Here is a 26,028-nt window from a genome sequence, read left to right as displayed (position 1 = left end):
CCCTCATTTTATGTTTTATATATCTGTGCACAATTTCATTCACTCCGGTTCAGTTGTTCTTGCCTTTCGGGTGTCAACTTTCTTAATTTTTGTGTGGGTTTTATATTAAAACTACATTATCTAACGTTTTTTATGAGATTATTTCTTTGGGATAAAGAGAAATGCTTTTCTCTCGTATCTGTTTGTTGCCATTCATTTTTTTGAACTGCTTAAGTAAGATCATTTTGTTACTTTTGATGTCATCCAACTCCGTCACAATAATAAAATTGTCGTTCTTAACAATTTGTTTTATTCTCTTATTTGGAGTTTGTCACACTGATATATTTGTTACAAAATTGAAGTTTGGTCCAACGCCTTTCAAATTCGGAACCAACCTGACCGCCGAGATTTCTGGGTTGCCTGCTATTGGAGGAAAAGGAGAATAGCAAGTGGTAATGCACTTTTGGGGTCGTGTATACAATGTACAATTTACATCGTACCTCATCTTGCTGTCAAAAATTAGCAACGAGAGAAAACACATAATACCGCCCCGAAAGTATAGCCTTGGTAGGCTAGGAAACCCATCGCGGGCCGCACTTGATAAGTAACAAAAAAACGAACATCAACCCATGGATAGCCAAACCAATCCACCGGGATCTTCCAAATTCGGCCAGCGATAGAAAAGAATACATCGATTTGAAGACACAAGTTATTGCTTAATGTAAAAGTTGACTCAAACACAATATCTATTATTATTCAGATAGGATCCTTTGTTTCGCTCTGGAGTGAGAAAGATTTGCCTAATAATTGCAGAGCAATCCCATTTGAAACAATGTACGAGGAATTTCTAACAAAATTATTAGATTAAATCACATTGGTTTTATTAAATTTAGAATTGTAGACACTACTTTTTCACATTACTTCAGGATCATTAAGTCAGCATACATAACTCCTCTTTGCAGTCAGAACCTGTTATCACGGTTACAAACGAAAATAAATTGAGAAATAATACAATTTTACTTACAATAATACTCGTAAACCAAGATTACCAACGGAAGCAGGAAAAAAGTGTTGGATTATCACAACACATTACTGTTCGTTACGTCAACACGAAAAAGCCCACTTTGTCACAAATCGAAAAATACCTATACCACCAAGGTCACATTTCTTCTTTCCTGTAAAGTAGGAAGAAGATAAATGACTCACGAAGGAACATCTTATATTGATAGTAGCATTGCCCAATCAAACAATGTGCAATCGACAGAGGAGTGAAGAAAAGTGAGAAATCCAAAGTTTTACGGGCCGACACCCAAAAACACAGAAGATACAGATGAAAGAAGGATCTAGAATCATGTGAAGATAGCAATGCAGAAGATACACTGACAGAGAAAGAACTTCAAAATGATTAAAGTAATCAAAATGACATTTACACAACAGTACGGTAAGGAAACATTGTATACATGCTCAATAACATCATATGTAATGCAGGTTGCCAACTGAGCACAAAATAAAGTTTTGTTAAGTGGCACGGAACACAAATTATAACATCTAGCAAATCTAATTATGAGTAGAATCATACCTGTGAAGTCTTGATATACAGTATTGCCAACGTTTTTAGATAGGCCTATATGAATCTCGGATGTAGAAGAGTACATTCAGTACACGATTCAAACTAGTTGAAACCAAAATATGAGACCACAAACAAGAATATAATTACTGAAGTGCAAAAATATCGAACGAAGCACAGTGTCGAAACATTTTTGCCAAAGGAAAATGTCAGAATAGTAGCAAACAGAGCACATTAGCTGAAATGATCCATGCTCTTGGACGACCAAATGGTCCGCAGGCTCGCTGCTGGTGCATATGTTCGAATTCCGATTGGAGCGTTCTGCAACATAGTAGTAGTTGGAATTCTACATTAAGCTAGATGCAGGGCCGGATCTAGGGGATCAATTCGGAATATTTGCCCAGGGGTGCAGCTGGTTCAGAGTCTGTAAGGGACGCCATTTCGATCGTGTACTGTATGTACTCTTCAACATCCGAGATTCATATAGGCCTACCTTCAAACGTTGGCAATACTGTATATCAAGACTTCACAGGTATGGCTCTACTCATAATTAGATTTGCTAGCTGTTATAATTTGTGTTCCGTGCCATTTTAACAAAACTTTAGCATTACATATGATGTTATTGAACATGTCTGTGGGTACAAGGTTTGCTTACTAACTGTTATGTAAATGTCATTTTGATTACTTTAATCATTTTAAAGTTCTTTCCGTGTCAGTGTATCGTTTGCGTTGCTATCTTCACATGATTCTAGGTCCTTCTTTCGTCTGTATCTTCTGTGTTTCTGGGTGTCGGCCCGTAAAACTTTGGATTTCTCACTTCTATTCACTTCTCTATCGATTGCACATTGTTTGATTGGGCAATGCTACTATCAATATAAGATGTTCCCTTGTCATGATTCTACTTTGTGTCTAAATTACAATCTCTTCTTGACCGCTTCGTTTCAGAAGCAATATCATTAAAAGTTCCAGTTCATGACCTCACACATTCATGACATTTCAAATCCAAATTCGTATCCTGTTGTTTTGGAAAAACATACACCAGTGGTGTTTCTTGAGCCAAATCGCGAAGTTATTCTCCACATTAATTAACAAGAAACAAATAAGGAAAATAAAAATACAAGCAGGACAGAAAAAGAAGTTGAGGAGGGATTATAATATACAGCAAAATTCTTTAATATTAATCTTATTGACATTAACCCAAATCTAAGCCATCTGAAAAAACGGCCGTCGAATGCGGGTCTCCCACGCCAATGTGCCAATAGGAATGTGATCGGCTAGCACCCATACGATATCGTCGGTCCAGGCCAGTGAAAAGTAGAAGCGGGCCCTGCAGGGTGTAAGAACTTTGTGTTCTAGTCCTGATATTCCTCAGAATATTCCAGCACAATCTCAATCCACCATTTGCAGCCATAGATATACGCTACAAATTTTCCTGGATCCAAGACTTTTACTTCTGATATCTTCTGTTTGTGTTTCTTATTTACCTAAACTCTATGTAGGTGTTCCATTGATGTAGAGGAAATTGGTCCAATTTTTATTTCACTGTCAGGACTGAAAGCATGATTTTTTCTTGTTCCAGGTATTGTTTCCACAGGGATGAACCTATTTTCTTGAGTCGTGCTATGCTGCTGAAGATCTTCAGTTGATACAAAAAATATTTAATGGATGTGGTATTATCCATAGCCTCTTTATAAAACTGCTGTGCATTTAATATTTGGTTCGCAGTTGTCTGCTGTAAACTCGAACGAGTAACTAATCGCTTTGCTGTTCCACCTATGCCATAGCAAAGATTTTTACCATGTGAAGCGGAAAAGAAATGCCACTCACACGTAAAACCAAAATCTGATTTGTGCATACGAATATTCTTGAAATTTTTACAATTATTTATATTGGGCCCCACAGCCATCACTGAAATATATAACTTGTTTAAGAAAAGGTGCCTCCGTTTTTAAGTTTGCCAAGAACACTGCTAAGAATTTATGTACAGCCACACTGTTTTTTTTTTTTTGTTTTTTTTCCAAATGGTCACTGATTACGCGATCACCTTCCAAGGCTGTTCTGGGTGATTTCCGTGGTTCATTAACCTGAAATAGCCGTTTAAAGAATGTATTAATCCCTTGCAGATACATTACTACTGAAAAATTTTCTATATATTAGAAGTTTTATTTTGGCTCTTAGGTTCAATTACCCACAACCAAATTTGGTTCACACAAAATATAGGTATCTCTTCATCTTTTGCTAAAATTTCACATACATACAACTTTCACCACATACTCATTCCGGAGCCTGAACTTGGAACTATAAATGCTGCTATAACTCTACGCCTATACAATATTCATTAGTTTTGACTGCAGATTTGTATTCTACAAACAAAATTACATGCGGATGCAAATTTTTAGCTTCATAGCTCATACGGTTATTGAAACAAACAATAAAACGAAAAATTAGCTGTTTTTGGATCGTGACCTTGAAGATGATTGCGTAATTATTTACTAATTAACTAAAAGGGTTGGAAAAGTTTTATTTTGGGAAATAACTATTCGCAAACATGCCTTTCAATGTACAAAAAATTATCAAAATCTGAGACCCTGAATTTTTCATGATTGGTTGAAATGAAACAGAATGACTCTCTATGCTTTATGTTTATTGCAGCAGCACGTTTATTATTTATCGATGAAAAGCCAAATATGTTACCAATTAAAATTAAACATAACTTACTTCAGTCTGGATAACACCTGCAAGTCACGCTGTAAGTTCGTAAATAACTCTGAAAAAAAAAGTAATAATTCTTTCACTAGAATTTTAATATCATTAAAATTGCAATACAGACATGAAAAAATTCGTATTCGTTTACAAACAAAACAGATTGAAAATTACTTTCCTGTTAATTCATGTGTAATTTTCAGAAATTACGAAATAGAAATTCATATTCATTAGTACGTACGTACGAGACAGAGGAGAGAAACAGAGAATGGGAGACCGAGAAAGAGAAACTATATGTGATAGGTTGTTAAACTCAATAAAAGGTAGCATGAATTGATTTATTCCCGAAGAGCTTCTCTTGCAGATTAAAGAACTGACGACAGCATTAGCTATTAAGGTAAAGGTTCCCAAAATCATATTTATTATTAACTATAATGTATTGTGGCGGACATAAGTCTTAGTCCAGGTAATGGACTGCTTTGAAACAAATGCAGAGTATGAGAATTAACTCTCATATCTGTAGTTTCGTGTGAAGAAGAAACAAACTTGTGAACCAGAGGTTTAATAACAACTCATGTTATTAATATAAAATTTGCCGAAGATTATTAACTTACATCATCATAAAAGAAATACGAAAGACTTTTTGAAATGAAGAAAAATAACATACAACTTTGCAAGCGGAGGCAAAGAAACCTAACGTAACCAGAGTAAAAACGAATCATTTACAGCGTAGTGATCGTGGTTCAGTGGTAAAGGCGCTTGGCCAGTAATCTGGAGATTCTTGGAACGAATCCACGTCGGGGAAATTTCTATTTTACTTTAGGAATTTTGATGCCAATTGATCGGCGATAACACACGTTTTATTATATTCAGGTATTTGAATACTCGGATGTTTTAATACTTGAACTATCAAATCTCCAGGAATAATAATAATAATAATAATAATAATAATAATAATAATAATAATAATAATCTCGTAGAAGATTAAAAGTAGAAATTTATTATCACTCAGGTCATACCATTACAAGTAGAAGCGTGACATTTGGAAAAAAATATTTCGGTTTTGTTTAATGTTGCCCATGAGAAGAGGAATTTCTCATCTCGTTTCCAAACAGAACAAACAAAATCGGGATGAGAATTAAAATTTTACATTCGAGACGGGACAAGGCTAACTCAAATTATCGTCTCGGTTTGGAGATAAGAATCGAGAGGAGGCGAAAAGTATCGTGAATATTTCTCGTCTTATCTCGATTCTCGAAATAGTGTGTGCCACTCTTTCAGTAATAATTGCTCTGTAGACTGAATATCATACGTTATTTTGTTACTTTGTATTTCAAACCTCACTGAATTATGGTCTGTGTATATATTTTTGTAGCAAAGCTTTTATAATTTCATCTACATATTCTACAAGTTAGTTTATTATATGCCTTTCTGTTCAGTGATATTCAGTTATTTTTATTACAGTTATTTTCCTTAAAACGTACAGTACAATACTTTCTACATGAAGCTTCGGTGGAAAGCGTTCGTTTAAATTTGGGTAGTTGAGAGGTGTGTCTTGAACGTACGGAATCCCTTCCCCGAAATCCCTATGTTTAAGTAAGTTTTGCCAAATTTTAGGGCAAATTTAAAACTTTTAACACCATTATTATTATTATTATTATTATTATTATTATTATTATTAATAATAATAATAATACTGAAGTGTTGTTAATTTAATGGTTCACTCTGTTCCACCCAGCACCCTCCTAGTGGGCATTGTGCTGAAAAACCACCGTGTGTGAAGATTTTCTCCGGGTTCCGCTTCCTCCCACTTTCTTTATTGCAATATTTCTTTCATTCTCATCATCGACGTCTTCTGTAGCTTAGCCGGCATAACCATTACTTAAATACAAAATTTCTTATGGCTCTTGTGAGTTCAGTAACCCTACATTCTACATGAAATTTGCCTGGAAACTTTCCGTTTAACATTTAGCTAGTTGTAAGGACGTATGCAGAGGGTATGTCCTGATGGTCCTGACACTTCTCTCCAATCCCGACTATATAGTATCTTTTGCCTAACGCTACTGGCGATTTTACAGATTTTAATACAATCTATCCTTATACGGAATTTGTCTTCTATATTATTATTATTATTATTATTATTATTATTATTATTATTATTATTATTATTATTATTATTATTATTATTATTATTACCGGTACTGAATATTTGGGACCTCAATATTACGTACTATTCTAATGCAAATAACATACTGAAGTTAAGAAAAATGAAAATAAATTCTTTAAACCCTCTAAACCATGAATTGTCTTGTAAGAGAAGTTGGAAGGAAAAGAGGTGGGAAAGAAGATAACAGCTACCTGACAATATGAAAATTGAACCTTCGGATGCCTTAACAGAAACTAAGTAGGATTTGTCTTCATCATGATACATAGTAACGCCCTTTCTTTGGGTAAAAGACATTTGATTATGTATGCGTTATATTGATATTTTAACAAAATAGAGATGCAAATATATAAAAAGAATAGTTCCTATTTTGGTTGAACGAATATATGGAGCGTGTTGAAAACGGCGAACGAAAGTATTCTCGTTATTTGTAGTAAGAGTGGAAGAAATTAGAAACAATTCCACAATGACGTTTCAGTCATATTTATGACTCATACTAGGTCTTAAGGATGACCCTTTTGTATTCATGAATTGTTTGCGAAAGACGCTAAGTTTTCAAACACTTGAAATCGAGATTGTAGACTGTGACGTCATGTTGTTAATTTTCCCCTGTGAAGGAAGTCGTTTCAACTCTAACTTGTAAGAACGAGAGAAATTGACAATTTTCATGTTATTATACATCAGAAATATCAACATCGTAAATTATATTTTTTCTGAATTTCCTCGGACAGAATCGAACTGCGGACTCCTAACTCACTAAACGAATGCTCAAGCCACTACCCTAAGACTGCTCTTTTAAGTAAGAGTCAAGAAACACTCTTGTAGGTAGCAAATTGCAAACATTTACGATTCCAATATTTTATTAACGATGAAATACTGATTTCGGTCATGATAAAATACTATAGTCCAGAGAATTCAAGTTTAAATTTTAAAAAAAGACCGAAAATTTCTCCGTAACTTATCTCTATTATATTCGTTATTCTCGTTTTGCAGTTATTTCCAGTAACCTTGAACGAGAGGGACACGAACACAGATACATCAAGGACATTTAATATTTCAAAGGCTCTTCTACCGGGAACCGAAACTGAGACCCCGCCTACTAAACTATCTGATGGGTGGGGTACCTGGTTCGTTCCCAAGGGAAGTAAGCTTGAGACAGACATCGTACTCGTAGGTTTTCTAGGGACACTCCCATTTTCTCATTCCACCAATTCGTCCATCGTAATTCACTTGCTTTAATCATAGTCTTCCTGAACCTAACAGGCATAATCGTGGGACATTAAACGTAAAGATTACATTTTCAAGCTGTGAACCCAAACCAATGCGAACAGAAAAAGTCTTGTATCTCCTGTTGCTCATTAACGTGTTTGCACAAAAAAAATAGAGAGAGAAAGAAAACATGGGGAATCGTAATTCCATTCAAAAGTGAAACAGCAAACTCATAATATCTTAACCTAAAACGAAACCATTACATATCGTTTGGATCTTTTCCAATATGTATACGGATATTCTGAAAAGTGGCAATATAATGTCTGTTTTCAAACAAAACTGAAACAAATTACGGTTCGTTTTCTGAAATAAAGGGAAACATTCTGTTTCATGTTTAAACCGAACCCAAACCAGTTAATCCAAAGATGGCGTGGATCAATGAAAACTTGACCCAAGACCCACTGACCCAGCACCCACCGTGACTCACTATGACCCACTACGACTCACCATTCACCATTTACCCACCAAAACGCATCATCATCAACTCTGGCACATGATCCACGGCCTGTCCTCTACCGACTAAAAAGTTTACACTTGTAATACAACCAGGTTGTGAAATTTTAACTAATCTGAATTTTAATTTCTACGGTCAATCGCTCAAGCACCGCTCTGTTACAATAACGATGGATCTGGCCTTTACGATATAAAATGGTAAAGTGTTTGACATGGGTAAAATTACGACGAATTTCAATTAAATTATCATGGTCTAATTATTTCCTTGTAGAATTATCGATACTTTTCAGTGGAAAAACGGATGAAATTTTTAAAGTCCCAAATCAAGGTAAGTAGACCAACGTACAGAAGCTTAAATTACAAATTCTATGTATATTTTTCTCACAACTTTATGGGTTGATTGCCCTGTGCTCTAAGCGCTCCATATAATAAACAAGCTTCAGCAATTATTATAGTAGAAAGCGCATGGTAAGCAGGGGCGGATCCAAGGGGGGCGATCTCCCCTAAAAGAGAAAACTTTTTAATTTTATTTATGGATAAAACCTAGAGTTCTGAGCTCTTAAAAGTAGTTCTAAGTAGCAGTATTACAAATCACCGCCCTCCCCAGAAGTGGGTCCTGCATCCGCCCGTGATGGTAAGCATATATGGATGTAGGGTACATTGGGATAATTCGAATAGGCGGGGAATTTGAATAATGTTAAGAACTTTGCTAGCTGGAGTGGAAACGAAACTCGTCATGCTAGAGAACCTGCGGTGCGTTTGTAGCTGGTAGTTTGCAGAAGTCACTCTCAGGAATACAAACCACATTCTTGCGGTTCTGAAAGCCAACACGAGCTTTGCTTGCTGCAAGGTAAGTACGAGTATGTGTATTTTTTAGGTCGTTATAATTTTCAACGTTTCCTTAAGCTTTCCTTATTATTAACTGGATAAAATGAAATTGCTCTCGATTATAATCTTATCAGTAGCATGTGGTGCATTGTTATACTGTACGCTGGCACCAACTAGTGAGCAGTTTTCATGCCACATTCTGAATGGAATATTCGTCGACTGCGGGGCAATTTGGATAATTCAAAACGGGACAATTTGAATACCAGTACAATTAGAAGTATAGGTCTATTTTTTAATGTCTTGGTTCTGATCAAGTATTCGCAATGTTTACTCGTTTCAGATGGTCAGAAATTATAAGAAGACAGATAAACGATTAAACTGGAACAAAGAATGTATGTAACAAGCAGTTAAATCAGTTGTTAATGGTGACCTGTCAATACTGGGAGCATCAGAGTTACTCAATGTCCCTTTCACAAACTTATATAGACGAGTTAGATATCAAGAGAGGGTACCAATTGATGATCCTGCTGTAGGCAATACGTCTAAAATGTTGTTCAGTGACATTGGGAGGCTAAGTGTGTTTTCCACTGATCTAGAGAAAAAAACTAGCAGATAGAGTAAAATATCTAGAATCCGGGGGTTTGCAGTTACTCCGAAGAAAGTACATGTAGAAGCATATTTATATGCGTCTAAATGTGGACTTGGCATTTCTCAATCCTGGACTGAAACTAAAATATCAGGGAAGGACTGGTGTCAAACGTTTTGTAAGCGAAATAATGTTAGTTTGAGAAAACTCGAAGGTTTGTAAAAAGCGAGAGCTTTTGGTGTTAACAAGAAAACTGTGAATTATTATTTTGACTTCCTGGGAAAATTAATGAACGAGTATTACCTCCATAACCATCCTAGCCGTATTTACAATATGGACGAAAGTGGACTTCCTCTAAATAACAAACCCACCTAAAATTCTTGCAGAAAAGGGTATAAAAGAGGTGATCACTTTAACACCTGTAGAGCGCGGGGGAAAACAAATGAAAGCTCGAAAGGAAATGATATCCCATACCTCTTCTAGTGACGAAGACATAGGCCTAAGTCTAAAGATGGCTACAGGCAATGAAGATCAAACATTGATTCGTGGTTTTTGCCTTCTTAATTACTATTCAGAACGCTCTGCTAGAAAGGGAGACTGGATTCGTTGCCAGCGTTGTAAGACATGGTTCCACGAGGTCTGTGTCGGTGCGGAAGGTTGAAAATTGTTTATTTGTGGTTGTTGTTAAACACGAACGATGGGAGATAAATTACCCTATTACGGCTCTTTGCCTCAGACAGTGTTCCTAGCAATATTGTTAGTGTAAATCAAAACGACAGCTAAAGGTGACACATATGTACAATTTTTGCACTTCTTTTCATTTAAAATTAACATATTTCAACTACCGCATAATTTGCAATCTATTAAACAGTTTATACATTATTTCTAAGTATATATATTTTCCTTATTTAAGACTTGCTTATTTTGTTGGTTATTCTTATTATCCCACTCGTTATTCAAATTGCCCCTCGTATTTACGTTTTTCTAAATTTCGACGGGAAAATTGAATACCCAAATTTCACAATGATATATCCCAGATACTATCTTAAGAAAAATTGTTAAGTAAGGGTAAGATTCAAAGTTTTTGTTCACAATTTTATATCTGAATATCAGTTACAGAGAAAATGTCTGAAATTATTCAATTTACCCCACTGTACCGTATAATGCGAAGCACTGTATTGCTTGTTTCTCAACTAATATCGATCGTTTTCAATTATTTTTACAAATTAACCAACTATCAATTTACCATATATAGAAAGTGCCGCCCCAAGGAAAAGTTTAAAAAATGCTAGGAGACGTACTGTTCATTTTCAATAAAGAGTTAATATACTGAATTTCCTCCGTAAGTTGAACGGCTTGTAAGATATTCAATTTTTTTCGCAAAAATACGGATCTCTAGTATCCCTTAGTACATTTTTTATAATGAAAGCAATATGTTAACATCCAAGTTTGGATTAAAGCCTAACTATATACCAAAATTCATTTTATTTGACTGCAATTTGGCCGCAATGATTAGGCACACATAGTTACATTCATTTTTATATAATAATTTATATATTGCAGTGATTCAAAAATGTATTTTTTCTTATGTTATACTACTACTTGGCTTTCGAGAAACACAGCCTGTGAATTTTTAGAGGAGCTAAGTCCCACTGCTATTATTACAATTACAAATATCAATATCCAAACATGCCTCCTCAGGTAAGTAAACAGAAACAAATGAAAAAGGGAAATGGAGGCCTTCAAAGTAAACTGTAGACAAATTCACCAGTGTTCAGAAGCATATTTTTAAATCACGCTCGACCCTACTCATAGGAGCTAAATACGCGGTTCTGGAAAGTTGGAGTTATCAGTTTCTCGTCACGTAGCATATATAAATACAGCAGAAATCAAATGTCTGTTACTGGCTGTCTTCGTGGCCGAGCGTACTAGCGCAATGCGCTAGTAATTATTTTTGTTTTTGGCGTGGGTTCAAACCCGGGCCAAGGATTTTTTATTTCTATAAAAAATAATACTCAAAAAAGTGATTTACTTACGTTACGTGTGCAGTTTTGCTATACGATTTCACTGTATAAGTAGTAGTAGTAGTAGTAGTAGTAGCAGCAGCAGTAGTAGTAGTAGTAGTAGTAGTAGTTAGAACGGGTTAGGGTCCCCGCAGGGCTCGTTTTGTTCCACCTTGACTGTCAATTCCAACAAAGTGACAGTTTTCTTCTATTACAACTATGATACACAATGCATACACCAGAAGTTTTGGACCAGGCCCGCAACCAGCCACAGAGGTTTGGAGCAGCCATGATTATGTTAGGGGCGACAAGTGATTAAAAATTCTCTTACATATATCTAAATTGCATTTTCTGTGTTGAGGTCTGGAAAGGCCACGAAAAGCTTAGGGGGGGGACAGGCCCCGAAACCCCTCTGGTTGCGGGCCTGGTTGGGACAATCGCAAACTGCAACCGATTAGAAACGTAATTTTAGTTTCTATTGCTAGGGTCTAATGTTAAAAGAAATATGCTGTTCAGAAGATGCTATCTACAATGCAGTGAGCAGAGTGAATCGGTGGGTCGCAGTGGGTCATGGCGGGTGGTGGGTCCCAGTGGGTCACATGTTGACCCACGACCCACTGGCACTCAGAAAACTCGACCCACTTAACCCACTGACCCACTCCAACTCTGGCACTTTTAATAATATTCGTACATATTATGAAAAAAATCCAAACGATATTTAATGGCTTCGTTTCAGGTTAAGGTATTATGAGTCTGTTGTTTCACTTTTGAATGGAATTACGATTCCCCATGTTTTTTCTCTATATACAGTATTTTTTTGTGAAAAAACGTTAATGAGCAATAGAATATAAAACTGTTTTTCTATGCGCATTGGTTTGGGTTCACAGCTTGAAAATGTAATCTTTACGTTTAATATCCCACGTTCTTGCCTGTTAGGTTCAGGAAGACTATTATTTAAGCAAGTGAATTATGATCGACGAATTGGTGGAATGAGAAAGTGGGAGTGTCCCGAGAAAACCCACGACTACGATGTCCGTCTCAAGCTTACTTCCCTTGGGAACGAACCAGGTACCCCACATATCAGATAGTTTAGTAGGCGGGGTCTCAGTTTCGATTCCCGGTAGAAGAGCCTTTGAAATATTAAATGTCCTTGATGTATCTATGTTCGTGTCTCTCTCGTTCAAGGTTACTGGAAATAACTGCAAAACGAGAATAACCGAATATAATAGAGATAAGTTACGGAGAAATTTTCGGTCTTTTTTTAAAATTTAAACTTGAATTCTCTGGACTATAGTATTTTATCATGACCGAAATCAGTATTTCATCGTTAATAAAATATTGGAATCGTAAATGTTTGCAATTTGCTACCTACAAGAGTGTTTCTTGACTCTTACTTAAAAGAGCAATCTTTGGGTAGTGGCTTGAGCATTCATTTAGTGAGTTAGGGGTCCGCAGTTCGATTCTGTCCGAGGAAATTCAGAAAAAATATAATTTACGATGTTGATATTTCTGATGTATAATAACATGAAAATTGTCAATTTCTCTCGTTCTTACAAGTTAGAGTTGAAACGACTTCCTTCACAGGGGAAAAATTAACAACATGACGTCACAGTCTACAATCTCGATTTCAAGTGTTTGAAAACTTAGCGTCTTTCGCAAACAATTCATGAATACAAAAGGGTCATCCTTAAGGCCTAGTATGAGTCATAAATATGACTGAAACGTTATTGTGGAATTGTTTCTAATTTCTTCCACTCTTACTATAAATAACAAGAATACTTTCGTTCGCCGTTTTCAACACGCTCCATATATTCGTTCAACCAAAATGGGAACTGTTATTTTTATATATTTGTATCTCTATTTTGTTAAAATATCAATATAACGCATACATCATCAAATGTCTTTTACCCAAAGAAAGGGCGTTACTATGTATCATGATGAAGACAAATCCTACTTAGTTTCTGTTAAGGCATCCGAAGGTTCGATTTTCATATTGTCAAGTAGCTGACACCTTCTGTTCCCCCTCTTTTCCTTCCCAGATATGTCATACAAGGCAATTCATACTTATAGAGGATTGAAAGAATTTATTTTTATTTTTTTAACTTCAGTATGCTTATTTGCATTAGAGTAGGAAGTAATATTGAGGTCCCAAATATTCAGTACTACTACTACTACTACTACTACTACTACTACTACTACTACTAATAATAATAATAATAATAATAATAATAATAATAATAATAATAGTGGTATTAAAAGTTTTAAAATTGCCCTAAAATTTGGCAAAACTTACTAATACGTAGGGATTTCGTACCTTCAAGACACATCTCTCAACTACCCAAATTTAAACGAACGCTTTCCACCAAAGTTTCATGTAGAAAGTATTGTACCGTACGTTTTAAGAAAAATAACTGTAATAAAAATAACTGAATATCACTGAACAGTGAGGCATATAATAAACTAACTTGTAGAATATGTAGATGAAATTATAAAAGCTTTGCTACAAAAATATATACACAGACCATAATTCAGTGAGGTTTGAAATATAAAGAAACAAAATAACATAAAATTCAGTCTACAGAGCAATTGTTACTTAAAGAGTGGCACACACTATTTCGAGAATAGAGATAAGATGAGAAATGTTCACGATACTTTTCGTCTCCTCTCGATTCTTATCTCCAAACCGAGACGATAATTTGAGCTAGCCTTGCCTCGTCTCGAATGTAAAATGTTAATTGTCTACCCAATTTTGTTTGTTCTGTTTTAGGATTGAGATGAGAAATTACTCTCATCATGGGCAAAGTTAAACAAAACCGAAATATTTTTTGCCAAATGTCACGTTTCTGCTTGTAATCGTATGACCTGAGTGATAATAAGTTTCTAATTTTTAATCTTCTACGAGATAATTATTATTATTACTATTATTATTCCTGAAGATTTGATAGTTTAAGTATTGAAACATCCGAGTATTCAAATATCTGAATATAATAAAACGTGTGTTATCGCCGATCGATTGCCATCAAAATTCCTAAAGTTAAAAAAAGAAAATTGCCCGACCTGGATTCGATCCAAGAATCTCCAGATTACTGGCCAAGCGCCTTTACCACTGAACCACGATCACTACGCTGTAAATGATTCGTCTTTAGTCTGGTTACGTTAGGTTTCTTTGCTTCCGCTTGCAAAGTTATATGTTATTTTTCTTCGTTTCAAAAAGTCTTTTGTATTTATTTTATGATTATGTAAGTTAACAATCTTCAGCACAGTTTATATTAATAACATGAGTTGTTCTTAAACCTTTGGTTCACAGTTTGTTTCTTTTCCACACGAAACTACAGATATGAGACATTTAATTCTCATACTCTGTATTTGTTTGAAAGCAGTCGCCATTAAATGGTCAAAGACTTATATCCACCACTATACATTGCTCTAAGTTTCCCGCCTTTGAAACATGTTGCTGTAAGAGTTCAAATTAGGTCATTCCAAGTATACTAAGCAGCTACTGTAAGCGAAAGTATGTATGTAAATTTATTCAATGAAATCCGACTACATTAGCTATCAGGTATACTCAAAAGTAGCCAACTTAAGCAGGTTGCTAACTTACAGAAAGCAAATATATTATGAAGGAGTAATAACTACAAATCGCAACATACGCATTTCTAAGGCAATAACTATTAGTACTTACGTATCCGTTTCTATCTTGTAAATAATATACAATGTGTGGAAATAGTCCCGGAACGATCCAATATCTCGCGAAATATATACATCAGCAAAGCAAACAAAACCGCCTGTTAAACTGTTTTGGAAAAGCTTTCCAATGATACAAAATGCAATCCCCTATCCCCACCCTCTTGTATGATACGGGGGTAGCTTTAAAATTTTAAATGGGAACCTTCATTTCCTATTGCACATTTGGGTTCTCCAGAAAAACGAACAGTGAATTTTTAATGTGAATTTTTTTTAAGGAAGTAATGATTTTATACATTTTATCTTCGATAAAAAAATACTGTATTTGTTCATAACTGATTAACTTGCAAGAAAATACAAGTTAATCGTTTGTTTTGTTGTAAATAATCCTATGCACTCTAACTCTAATAACCCTATTCCTAAGAATCACTTCATAAAGCTAGCTGGCAAAACAGTTATCGAAATTTGTATTGTATGTAACTTGAATAAAGTACTAATTGAAGTTAAAACGTATGGACTTATTATTTAGGGAAATATCAAAAGAAAAATCCCTTGAGTGGGGATAGACCCTAGAACCTCTGACTCTACAGTGCAGTACGCTAACCGTATGGCCACGACAGAGTAGGGGATTCACAATTCGCATTTTCATAATGTTTTGGTACTTTTTTTTTTTTTGAGTATCGAAAAAAAAATGAAATCTTTAAGTTTTTTTCGTCCTACGGTTATGCCGGTTAGGCTAAAGAAGACGGTGATAATGAGAGATGAGTGAAATGGTGGAATGAAGAAAGTAGGAGGAAACGGGAGAACCCCGAGAAAACCCACAAACACGGTGTTTATAAACCACAAAATCCACATGGCGCGAGCTGGCATTGAACCAGGGACCCCAAGCACCGGAGGTGAATTTTTGAGTGTCGATTCAAGCGCCATCTATGAAGGCATTATTTTCAATTCTGGGTCAAATCACTGTCCCTTTTTCTGGAGAATCCAAATGTGCAATTAAAAATGAAGGTTCCCATTTAAAATTTTCAAGTTACTCCCGTACCACGGAAAAAGGTGGGGATAGGGGATTGTGTTTGCTATCATTCGATAGCTTTTTCAAAACTATTCAACATGTTTTTGTTTGTTTTGCTGATCTGTATATTTCGCGAGATATTGGACCGTTCCGTACCTTTTCCTGCATCCTGTATATAGTAGTATGGTTTGGGCAAATACGAATCACTCACTTCTACAATTGCATAGATAAAGAAGAATAGAACACAGTTTTGATTGCTATTAATATTTTGTGGTGACAAATCTGTGTTTGTGGGTCTTCTCTTGATTCTCTCGCTTTCCCGCACTTACATCCCTCCATTATTTCGTTTGCTCTCATCACCAACGTTTCCCTTAGCCTTGGAGCATAATGGTGAAATTCTAAATAATTATAAGCTTAGTCAAGCGCAACTCATTAGTCAAATGGCTTGGCGCAGAGTGGCACTTGAACATAGGATAAACCCTGCCTTGTAATCTCCAGCTGAACGCTATTGTCTACGGATACCGGCGAGTAGATTAACTAGAAGAGATTTGAAACTTATCGTATTCGTTGGTATTAGGAGTTGATAATACCGCTAGATTTCGAAGTTTCCTGGACAATTTAAAGTTTTCTCTCACATTAAACACCCGATAATATTGTTTCCGTCTGCAAATAATAATAGTAAGCGCTGATAAATCAAGTAGTGACTACTGAACTTTCTTTCCCCTTATTAGTAAATCAACAACGTAGTGTTGTCACTTCATTACTATCCCATGTCGAACTTTAGGTCAAAGTACATTTTTCTTTTACAAGTATTTACGAGATAGCAAATAACGCCAACGTTTCATTAGCAAACGTAACTGACAAGTTTTGCAGTGCTAAAATAACTATAATTAAATGTAATTTAGTGACATTTATTTTCTTATATGATCAAATGCTGAACTATTTTTCGATATACTGAATAAGTAGTTTCTTTTATCAATACGAGTCACCCACTTCTACACTTTTATATAATAGCACAGATAAAGAAGAATAGTACGCAATTCTGATTGCTATTAATATTTTGTAGTGGACTATATTGGTTTTCTAAAATATTGGCGTTTATTGGTGTGTTTTCTATATTGGTTTCTTTTCAATAATATATATTAGAGACAAAACAAAGAGAGAGAGAGAGAGAGAGAGAGAGAGGAAAGAAGAAAAAAGACAGAAACTAAATATGATAGTTTAACACTCCATGATTATGTCTTCTAGACTAAAGAGGACGGATGATAAATGAAAGTAATTGATTGTAAAATTACATTTCTTGTGCTCTTCCACAGAGAATAGAACCCAGGACCATATACGCATTAGAGACAAGACGAGAAGGATTTGTGATTTGGCTTAATATATATATATATATTTTAATTTCCTATATTACATAGCTGTGGAGTAATTATAATTTTCTTGCACCATACGTCATACATGAATGTTCTTTGCAATAAAATGCAAATTCTTCACTTTAAAAATAGTTTTAAAAATTTTCTAGCAGGTAGGATTCGAACGTAGGCTAAGATATAAATCTTTACAGAGTTCCATCATGCTAACCACAAAACCACGAAGGCATGACTTTCGAAGTGCTCTGTCTGTATCTATCTAGTTTTCTTGGTGATCCTGCCCCTTTCAGGCGTGAATAATTCCGTAACATCAAGTATAATAGGTTTTGACTTGCATCTATCTATTTACATATTTGGTCTAGGAATTAATTCGTGCGGGTGGACAAGAGATGGCGCAACGAACGGAGCGTCCCACAGTTCCGTGTATCCACACATGTGTTGCAAACCCCTGTCATCGCGTATCGTTCGTAGTATAGGGCAGTGGATTAAAGCGTCAACAACACCAGTTTGTAGTTAAGTGAACATGGCGCAATTTGTGCCTGATAAAGTGTTTTTGCGGGGTGTCCTGCTGCATTACTTTAACATGCAGAAAAGTGCGACTGAAAGTCATCGTATTTTGGTGGAAGTGTATGGTGACCATGCTCTAGCTGAGCGAACGTGTCAGAAGTGGTTTGCACGGTTTAGAAGTGGTGATTTCGGCTTGGCAGACCAAGAGCGAGCTGGACAGCCAAAAAAATTTCAAGACGAAGAATTGACAGCATTGCTCGAGCAGGATTCGTGTCAAACGCAGGAACAACTTGCAGCAGCATTAGGCGTTGATCAAACAACAGTCTCCAAACGCTTGAAAGCCATGGGAATGATTCAAAAGATGTCACATTGGGTTCCACATGAATTGAAAGACAGAGACGTTGAAAGATGAAAAACCATTTGCGAATTGCTGCTTCAACGACAGAGCAGAAAGGGGTTTCTGCATCGAATTATTACGGGTGATGAGAAGTGGATCCATTACGAGAACCCTAAACGAAAAAAGGCCTGGGTGAAACCAGGTGAACCAGGTCCATCACAACCAAAACGAGATATTCACTGTGCAAAGGTTATGCTGTGCATATGGTGGGATATGAAAGGTGTGGTGTACTATGAGCTGCTGCAACCGGGTGAAACTATGAATGGAGAACGTTATCGACGACAATTAATGCGTTTGAAGCAAGCTCTGGCCAGAACACGACCAGAATGGGAGAACAGACATGATAAACTTATTGTTCAACATGATAACGCTCGCCCACATGTCGCAAAACCGGTCAAAACCTATTTAGAAAATGTCGGATGGGAAGTTTTAGCGATGGACAATATTTTTCTTAAGGTATTTTTGTATTTTGTGTTTGTACTACAGCTTCAATGTGTGCGTACCAACCGCACGAATTAATTCCTAGACCAAATACTTCTTTTTGTAATAAGATTGTATTCTATGTTATTGTTATTATTATTATTATTATTATTATTATTATTATTATTATTATTATTATTATTATTATTATTATTATTATTATTATGTATTCTGCCTGTTGGCAGGTCCCGGGGCTAATGAGATTTCTTAAGAAAAAACAAATTTAGGCTTGGGTGTGGAAATGTTTTTTCTACGTTTCTTGATCTTCAGCTTCCTCTTTTAATTCCCAATATTTTCTTCTATTTTTTAAATCGTCGATCAGTTGTGTTCTTCTTCTTCCTATTCCTCGCTTTCCTTCCATCTTTGATTCAACAGTAGTATGAAGGAGGCAGTTTCTTCGCAAGATGTCTAATCCAATTGGCCCTCCTACGAAGATGCTGGCTAAACTCGTCTTCTTCTCTCCTATCTGTCTTAAAGTATCTTTCTTTGTTACTATCTCTGTTCATTTTATCTTCTCCATTTTCTTCCAACACCACATTTCGAAGCTATCTAAATATTTCTTCTCTGCAGTGTCCAAGTTTCTGAACCATACAGTCCAATATTAAGCTTGCTTGTATTCATTTCTTACAGTAATCATTTATTGTTGAATGCTTCTTTGGTTATGCGAATTCTTCACCTGATCTCTTTGATGCAGTAAGCATCTGTTGTCAAAATACATCCCAGATATTTGAAATTATCCACCTCTTCAAGTTCTCTTTGTTCTTACTCTGACCCGTACGGGCACATTTCCATTCGATATTCTTTTGACTTTCGATTTTTCAATGTTTTCACATTTCATATAGTTTCCCAGTGTCAAATGTTTTGTCAATCATCTCCTGCAGTCCTTCTTAGACTTAGTCTCCCAGGGCAGTTTGTTTTTGTGACCAGAAGTGTACCAACAATTTTGCAGATTAGGTTTGTATAAACTATCTATATGTTATGGTATGCAAAGAAAAACAAGCCAGCCTTTCACTTAATTGCATACATTCTACGATACAGGGTATTAAACCTAAATGCTCAATTATCAAAGATATAAGCAGCATTGCACACTCTACTCAGTCACATAGGTATAATGAATCTTTTTATGCTGTTTAAGTCATTTTATTTAATTATTAAGTTTTAGGAATGTTTCACAGGCATATGCCAGTAAAGTTCTATGAAAACACTTTCTCACATTTAAATTTGCGATCGTCTCAAGCAAATACAGGGTGTTCAGAAAGTAACTGTGCAGTTCATATTCTGCCGTATTTTATTTTCCAAAAAACACTTTAAACAACCGAAATTAACTCGAAGCTAAACCTTAATGTCATGGAAGTTATAAGAGATGCTGGAAGTGATCCCCTTACACTTGAAGACACAGTTGCACCACGCCTTGCATCTCCGCCACCTTCTCTGCGGATGTGGCTGTGGATGACCTGCCTGATTTTGGAGCATTATGAACGCTTCCGGTCTTTCGAAATTTGGTGATGAGGTTCCGTACAACATTGTGGTTAAGCATCTTCACTCCTGAGAACTTTGCTGCAAATGCAGCTTCTACTGCTGAGGTAAACTTGTCTCCATTGCGGAACACATGCTCCACAAGAAACACACTTTGTTCAATCGTCAGCATGATGACCTGGATCACAATGATGTCACACAAGACGTTGGTCTTCAATCAAACCGGACCTGTGAACAAATACAAATACCTGGTCAAATAGGGTTCAAATATGTTAAACAACGAACAATATTGTATTACTAATTGACAACCATATCAGTCATCACTTAACACACCATAACATGGCACTGCATAGTTACTTTCTGAACACCCAGTATAGTCAATGTATCCTCGTCGCAAAAAGTGCCTTTACATCGCCGTGACGGGTATGTGACCGAGCAGTACTCTAAGGAATTGATGGTTGCATAAGAAATTGTAATTAATTTTGAATAGTTTTTATTTTGACTAGGGAAATAACGTAGGTATAGGGACTAAAGGCATAGATTAGAAGCATCACCGCACTGTCCTCTCTGAAAATATTCGTATTCTCAGTTTTTCAATTTACTGTCTTATATGTTAAGTTAATAACTGCTAAGAACTGCTACTAGAGCTTTTCACTCTTCAGGACTTTACTACGACATGTTCGCAGGGCACTTTTCTAAGTCCCAAATGTGTGCGTGAATTATTTCATTCCTCTCACTGTAATTATTTGAGAATGAAAACTGATTACGCTGAACGTGAATATGTTTCGCTGTCGTAAAGGAAGGACTGTAATAAATATAGATAAGGTTCTTATTATTATACAAAACACAGAAGTATTTATTCCGTACATAGAACAATATAATACAGTAACTAAGAAACATCATAATCACTTATGCCCGCAGGACCTTTCCCAACGGGGGGAGGGCAAAATACCGATATAGTGTTTTTCATTTTATTGCCCTGTATATGTTAAGTTAAAATCCATAACATAAATATTAATAGCGTATATCGTCTATCGCCGCTGCAGCCCATTAGTCAGAACATTCATCTCCAGACATGATGTTGAGAAAATAGAAAGAGATATGAACAGTGGTGTAATAAATTTTACTGCGTCCTGGATCGATCGATCATTAATTTACTCATACTCCACCAGGCCCCCTGTCCCAGGTATTTCAACTGCTGCCTTATATATAGGGTTCCATGTCAGAAGGGCAGACAAAAGGGCAAACACAGATAGGCCCGAGTCAAAACGGCCCGCGACAAAAGGGACCCGCTACAAAAGGGCCAGACCAAAAAGGCCCCGCGTCAAAATTGCCCGGGTGAAAAGGTCTCCGCAACAAAAAGGGCTGAGTCAAACGGTCCCGAATCAAAACGCCCCTTATAAAAAGGGCTTTGGCCAAAAGAGTCCTACAACAAAAGGACCCGAGTCAAAAGGTCCTGTGTCAAACGGGCCCGGGTCAAAAATGGGAGTCGCTACAAGAGGGCTGTCAAACGGGCCCGAATCAAAACGCCCCTTGTAAAAAGGTCTCTGGCTAAAAAGTCCCCACAACAAAAGGACCGGAGTCAAAAGGTCCTGTGTCAAACATGACCGGGTCAAAAATTGCCATCGCTACAAAAGGGCCCAGTCAAAGGGTCCCGCATCAAAAGGGCCCGGTTCAAAAGGTCTCCGCGAAAAAGGGTCCGAATCAAAACGCTCCTTGTAAAAAGGTCTCTGGCCAAAAGGTTCCCACAACAAAAGGACCCGAGTAAAAATGTCAGGTGTCCAACGGGCCAGGATCAAAAATGATCGTCGCTACAAAAGGGCTCAGTCAAACGGGCCCGCATCAAAAGGGCCCGGTTCAACAGGTCTCCGCAAAAAGGGTCCGAATCATATCACTTTTCATCAAAAGGACCTGGGTCAGAAGGGTCCGCGACAAATGGGCCTTGCGTCAAAGAGCGCTGGTCAAAATTGCCCCGCTACAAAAGACCCGAGTTAAAACGGCCCCACGTCAAAAGGGTCCGGGTCAAAAGTCTCCGCAACAAAAGGGCACAAGTCAAAAGTGGCCCCGCTAAAAAGGACACGAGTCAAAAGGGACCCGCGACAAAAGAGCAGGAGTCAAAAGGGCCCGAATCAAAAAGACCCTCATCAAAACAGCCGGGTTAAAAGGGTATCACGACAAAAGAGCCCGAGTCAAAAGGGACCTGCCTCAAACGAGTTCGGGTCAAAAGGGGTCCCGTTACAAAAGGACCCGAGTCAAAACGGTTCCGCGTCAAAAAGTCCCGGGTCAAATGATCTCGGCAACGAAAAAGCCTGAGTCAAAAGGCCCGAATCAGAACGCGCTTCATAAAAAGGGGTCGAGTTAAAATGGTTCCACGACAAAAAAAAACCTGAGTCAAACAAGCCCGTGTCAAAAAGGGGCCCCACTACAAAAGGGCAGAGTCAAACGGACCTGCGTCAAATCGGCTGATTAAATGTCCTCGCAACAAAAGGGCCTTAGTCAAAAGCCCAAATCAAAACGCCCCTCATCAAAAAAGTCCGGGTCAAAAGAGTCCCAAAACAAAAGGTCTCGAATCACAAGGGCTCAGCGTAAAACGGGCCCAGGTGAAATGGGGCTCCACTACAAAAAGCCTAAGTCAAACGGCCCAGTGTCAGAAGGGCCTGGGCCAAAAGTCTACGCAACAAAAGGGCCCAAGTCAAAAGGGGCATATCAAAATGCCCCTCATCAAAAGGGCCTCGGTCAAAAGAGTCCCACGACAAAAGGGTCCGAGTCAAAAGGGCCCTGCGTCAAACGGACCCGGGTCAAAAGTGGTCCCGCTACAAAATGTCTGAGTCAAAACAACCCCCCGTCGAAAGGGCCCAGTTAAAAGGTCTCCGCGAAAAAAGGGCCCGAGTCATAAGGGCGCTGCGTCAAAAGAACCTGCGTCAAAAGGGTTCTGCGACAAAATAGCCCGAGTCAACAGGGAACTACGTCACACGGGGCCTGGTCAAAGGGACACCGCTACAAAAGGGCACGGGTTAAAACGGCCAGGCGTCAGCCGGTTCTGAGTCAAAAGTTCCTCGCGTCAAAGTGGCACAAGTCAGGAAGGTCCGACGTCAAAAGGGCCCCGTAAATACTGTTTTACGGGTAAAAAGCTTTAAATCAAAGCAAGATTGGATATCAAGCATGCACAAGGGGTTTGTGTCCTCTTAGTAAATTGAAGTGTTTGTGCAAAAGAAGGAAATATATCTGTGGTTATTAGTAACAAAAAGGAAATTTGAATGGTGATATTAGTTTTGTTTGCTTGTTGATTGGTTTGCAACAATCGCTTTCGCTTAAGTCGTTCTCCATGAAAGTTTGCTTGCACTCCCGCCATAGGCGGACTGGGTGTATTAGGGCCTAGGCCGCAGTTACCATGGAGGGCTCTCAGACTATAATATCAATTTCTAAAATATCGTACAATCAGTGGCGCAACCAGCTATGAGCTCGGCGGCTCATGCCTCCCCGAAACAAACCTGGTCTATCTTATACAGCCGCGCTGCAGACAAATTTCGGTGAAATTTCAAAATAGATCAATGCATAAATGAATATTGAATTAAGTCAAAGCACTGTCGAAAGAGAAATACACAGAGAAAACGGGGTGTCTAAAAAGTTCCCTTGACTTAGGATAACTCTGTTATTATCAGAGTTACAACAAAATGTAAGAGGAGATACCGTCTTCGAATAAAGTTTTTAATAGACAGTAACTTCATTCATTTATGTTCTGGGTCCAGCTGAATGGTAACGTTGCATTTTCATGTAACATTATGCGCATATAGAGCGTACAGCTCAAACGGCTTGTCCGATTTGAAAAATTCTTGCACTTTAGATTGAAAACATTATATTTGGAGACGGTTTTCTCTCTTACATTTTGTTGTAACTCTGATAATAAGAGAGTTACCGTATGTCATGGGACTTTTGAAACACTCTGTATAGTAGCTGAAACACTAAACAAATAGTAGCCAATAGCTTTTTACTATGGAAAGAACAGAACAGCTTACTGAAAATTGTAACAAACAACTAATAATAACTTTTGACTCTGGAATGAACACGACGTTTTACTGAAAATGAAAAACACTGCTGAACAACTAAAAAACTAATAATTTTAAAACGTTGATTCTTTTCAGTTCAGATTATGAATGGCAGAGTTCCTGAATAACTTCGTTCACAGACACTAAATTTAACATATCTCTTTCCATTTTCATTAGTAAAAATGTGTCCAAAATGTCTTCACACAAATTAGCTCTGAGATTTGTTTACTCTCTAACTTTAACTTTGAGAAGCACCTTTCACATGTCACTTGTATGCATGGTAGAGACAACGCATGTTTGTATACAATGTATAAATTATTAAAACAACTAGACGGACAGAAATTGGTACCAAATTTTCCCTGCACATGACAAAAATTTTTACACAAGTTGTTTGCAGCATCATTATCACTCTTGCCGTGAATCCAGTTCAAAATGTTCAATCTCCCATAGCATGCTCAGATGCATAATCATCATCATCTTCTATGGATTCAGGGGCATCATTCTCTTCAGGATCATCAAAAACCAGAACGTTTTGTGACAGAATATACGACAAAGAACTGCTGGAGATCTTTGTATATTTCCTCCTATTTTATATTTAGTTTTTTCGCAAGAACTCTGAAAGCTCCTGCAGACACACCATTCTTCCCGATTTCCGAAAAGTGCTTGGGATCCAGCATTTGGAGTTCATTTGGCTGCTGAAATCTATCACTGATACATGTAACAGCTGTATTCAGAATTTTCGTTGAAGTTTTTTATTCTGAATAAATCATTTTCACTTATATTTAAGTTCTTTCCCAGTTCAACTGCCGCAAGCTCTCCTGACATTTTCTTCTTCTTTAAGATTCTTCTGGGCGGAAAGCCTTTTTCCATTGCTATCTCTACACCAGATTGCACAAGCTGTTGTTTTTTCACACAAAATATTTTTGTATTTTCGTAAAGGTTAAACAGACATCTTTTACCTGTATTTTCTCCTGAAGCTACTGCAGCAAGTTGTCTACAAGTCTCCAGGTTGTACGATAGTCCAATCCGTGAGACTGCAGGTATTTTGAAACATGATTCGTTTCTGTAAACAAGTCCTGAAACACAGAGCACATCATTACAGTGTTAAATTCTGTCAATTTATTCAGCAAAGTTTAGCTTGAAATGTTGATTTCGCATTAAAACTCCTGTCCTGTACATCATCATTGAGGAACAATAAAAATGAAAGAAATCTTGACGATGATAGACAGTCGTCTCGTCTTGGCTTCATGTTTCGTAGCGAAACTCGTTAGTGTCGACTACCGCATTCAGTGCCTTGTTTTTGCTCCACAATCGTGTTGCACCAACTTGTTGAACTTTTCGTAATTTGTCATGTTCCTCGTGGCTTGCATCAATCATTTTCTTCCAAACATTCTTTCTTTTGTAGTACTCAGACAGAACACGGTACTGGTTTCAACCACACCAAATAAGTTTGCAGCTTCAGGGATCTACTCAGTCAAATTTGTCATAGCCAAATTAAGAGCAT

At 37.0% G+C, this 26,028-nt stretch overlaps 1 protein-coding gene across 11 annotated transcripts in view; it reads right to left on the bottom strand.

Moving 5' to 3' along the window:
• The window catches only part of LOC145686344 (uncharacterized), a 584,205-nt gene that overhangs the window by 138,067 nt on the left and 420,110 nt on the right, over positions 1-26,028 (bottom strand). For all 11 annotated transcript variants that reach the window (XR_014131592.1, XR_014131591.1, XM_081759580.1 and 8 more), the window contains one exon: positions 4,265-4,313. Coding sequence is in view for 9 of the 11 variants with exons in the window: in XM_081759580.1 (XP_081615706.1) it covers positions 4,265-4,313 (49 nt within the window). In the remaining 2 variants the exon portion in view is untranslated. The remainder of the gene's footprint in view (positions 1-4,264; positions 4,314-26,028) is intronic.

Source organism: Thermobia domestica, chromosome 5, assembly GCF_964235325.1.
Source record: "Thermobia domestica chromosome 5, izTheDome1.hap1.1, whole genome shotgun sequence".
Taxonomy (NCBI): Eukaryota; Metazoa; Arthropoda; class Insecta; order Zygentoma; family Lepismatidae; genus Thermobia; species Thermobia domestica.
Note: the sequence above shows the minus strand (reverse complement) of the source record. Positions and strands in the feature narration are given on the sequence as shown.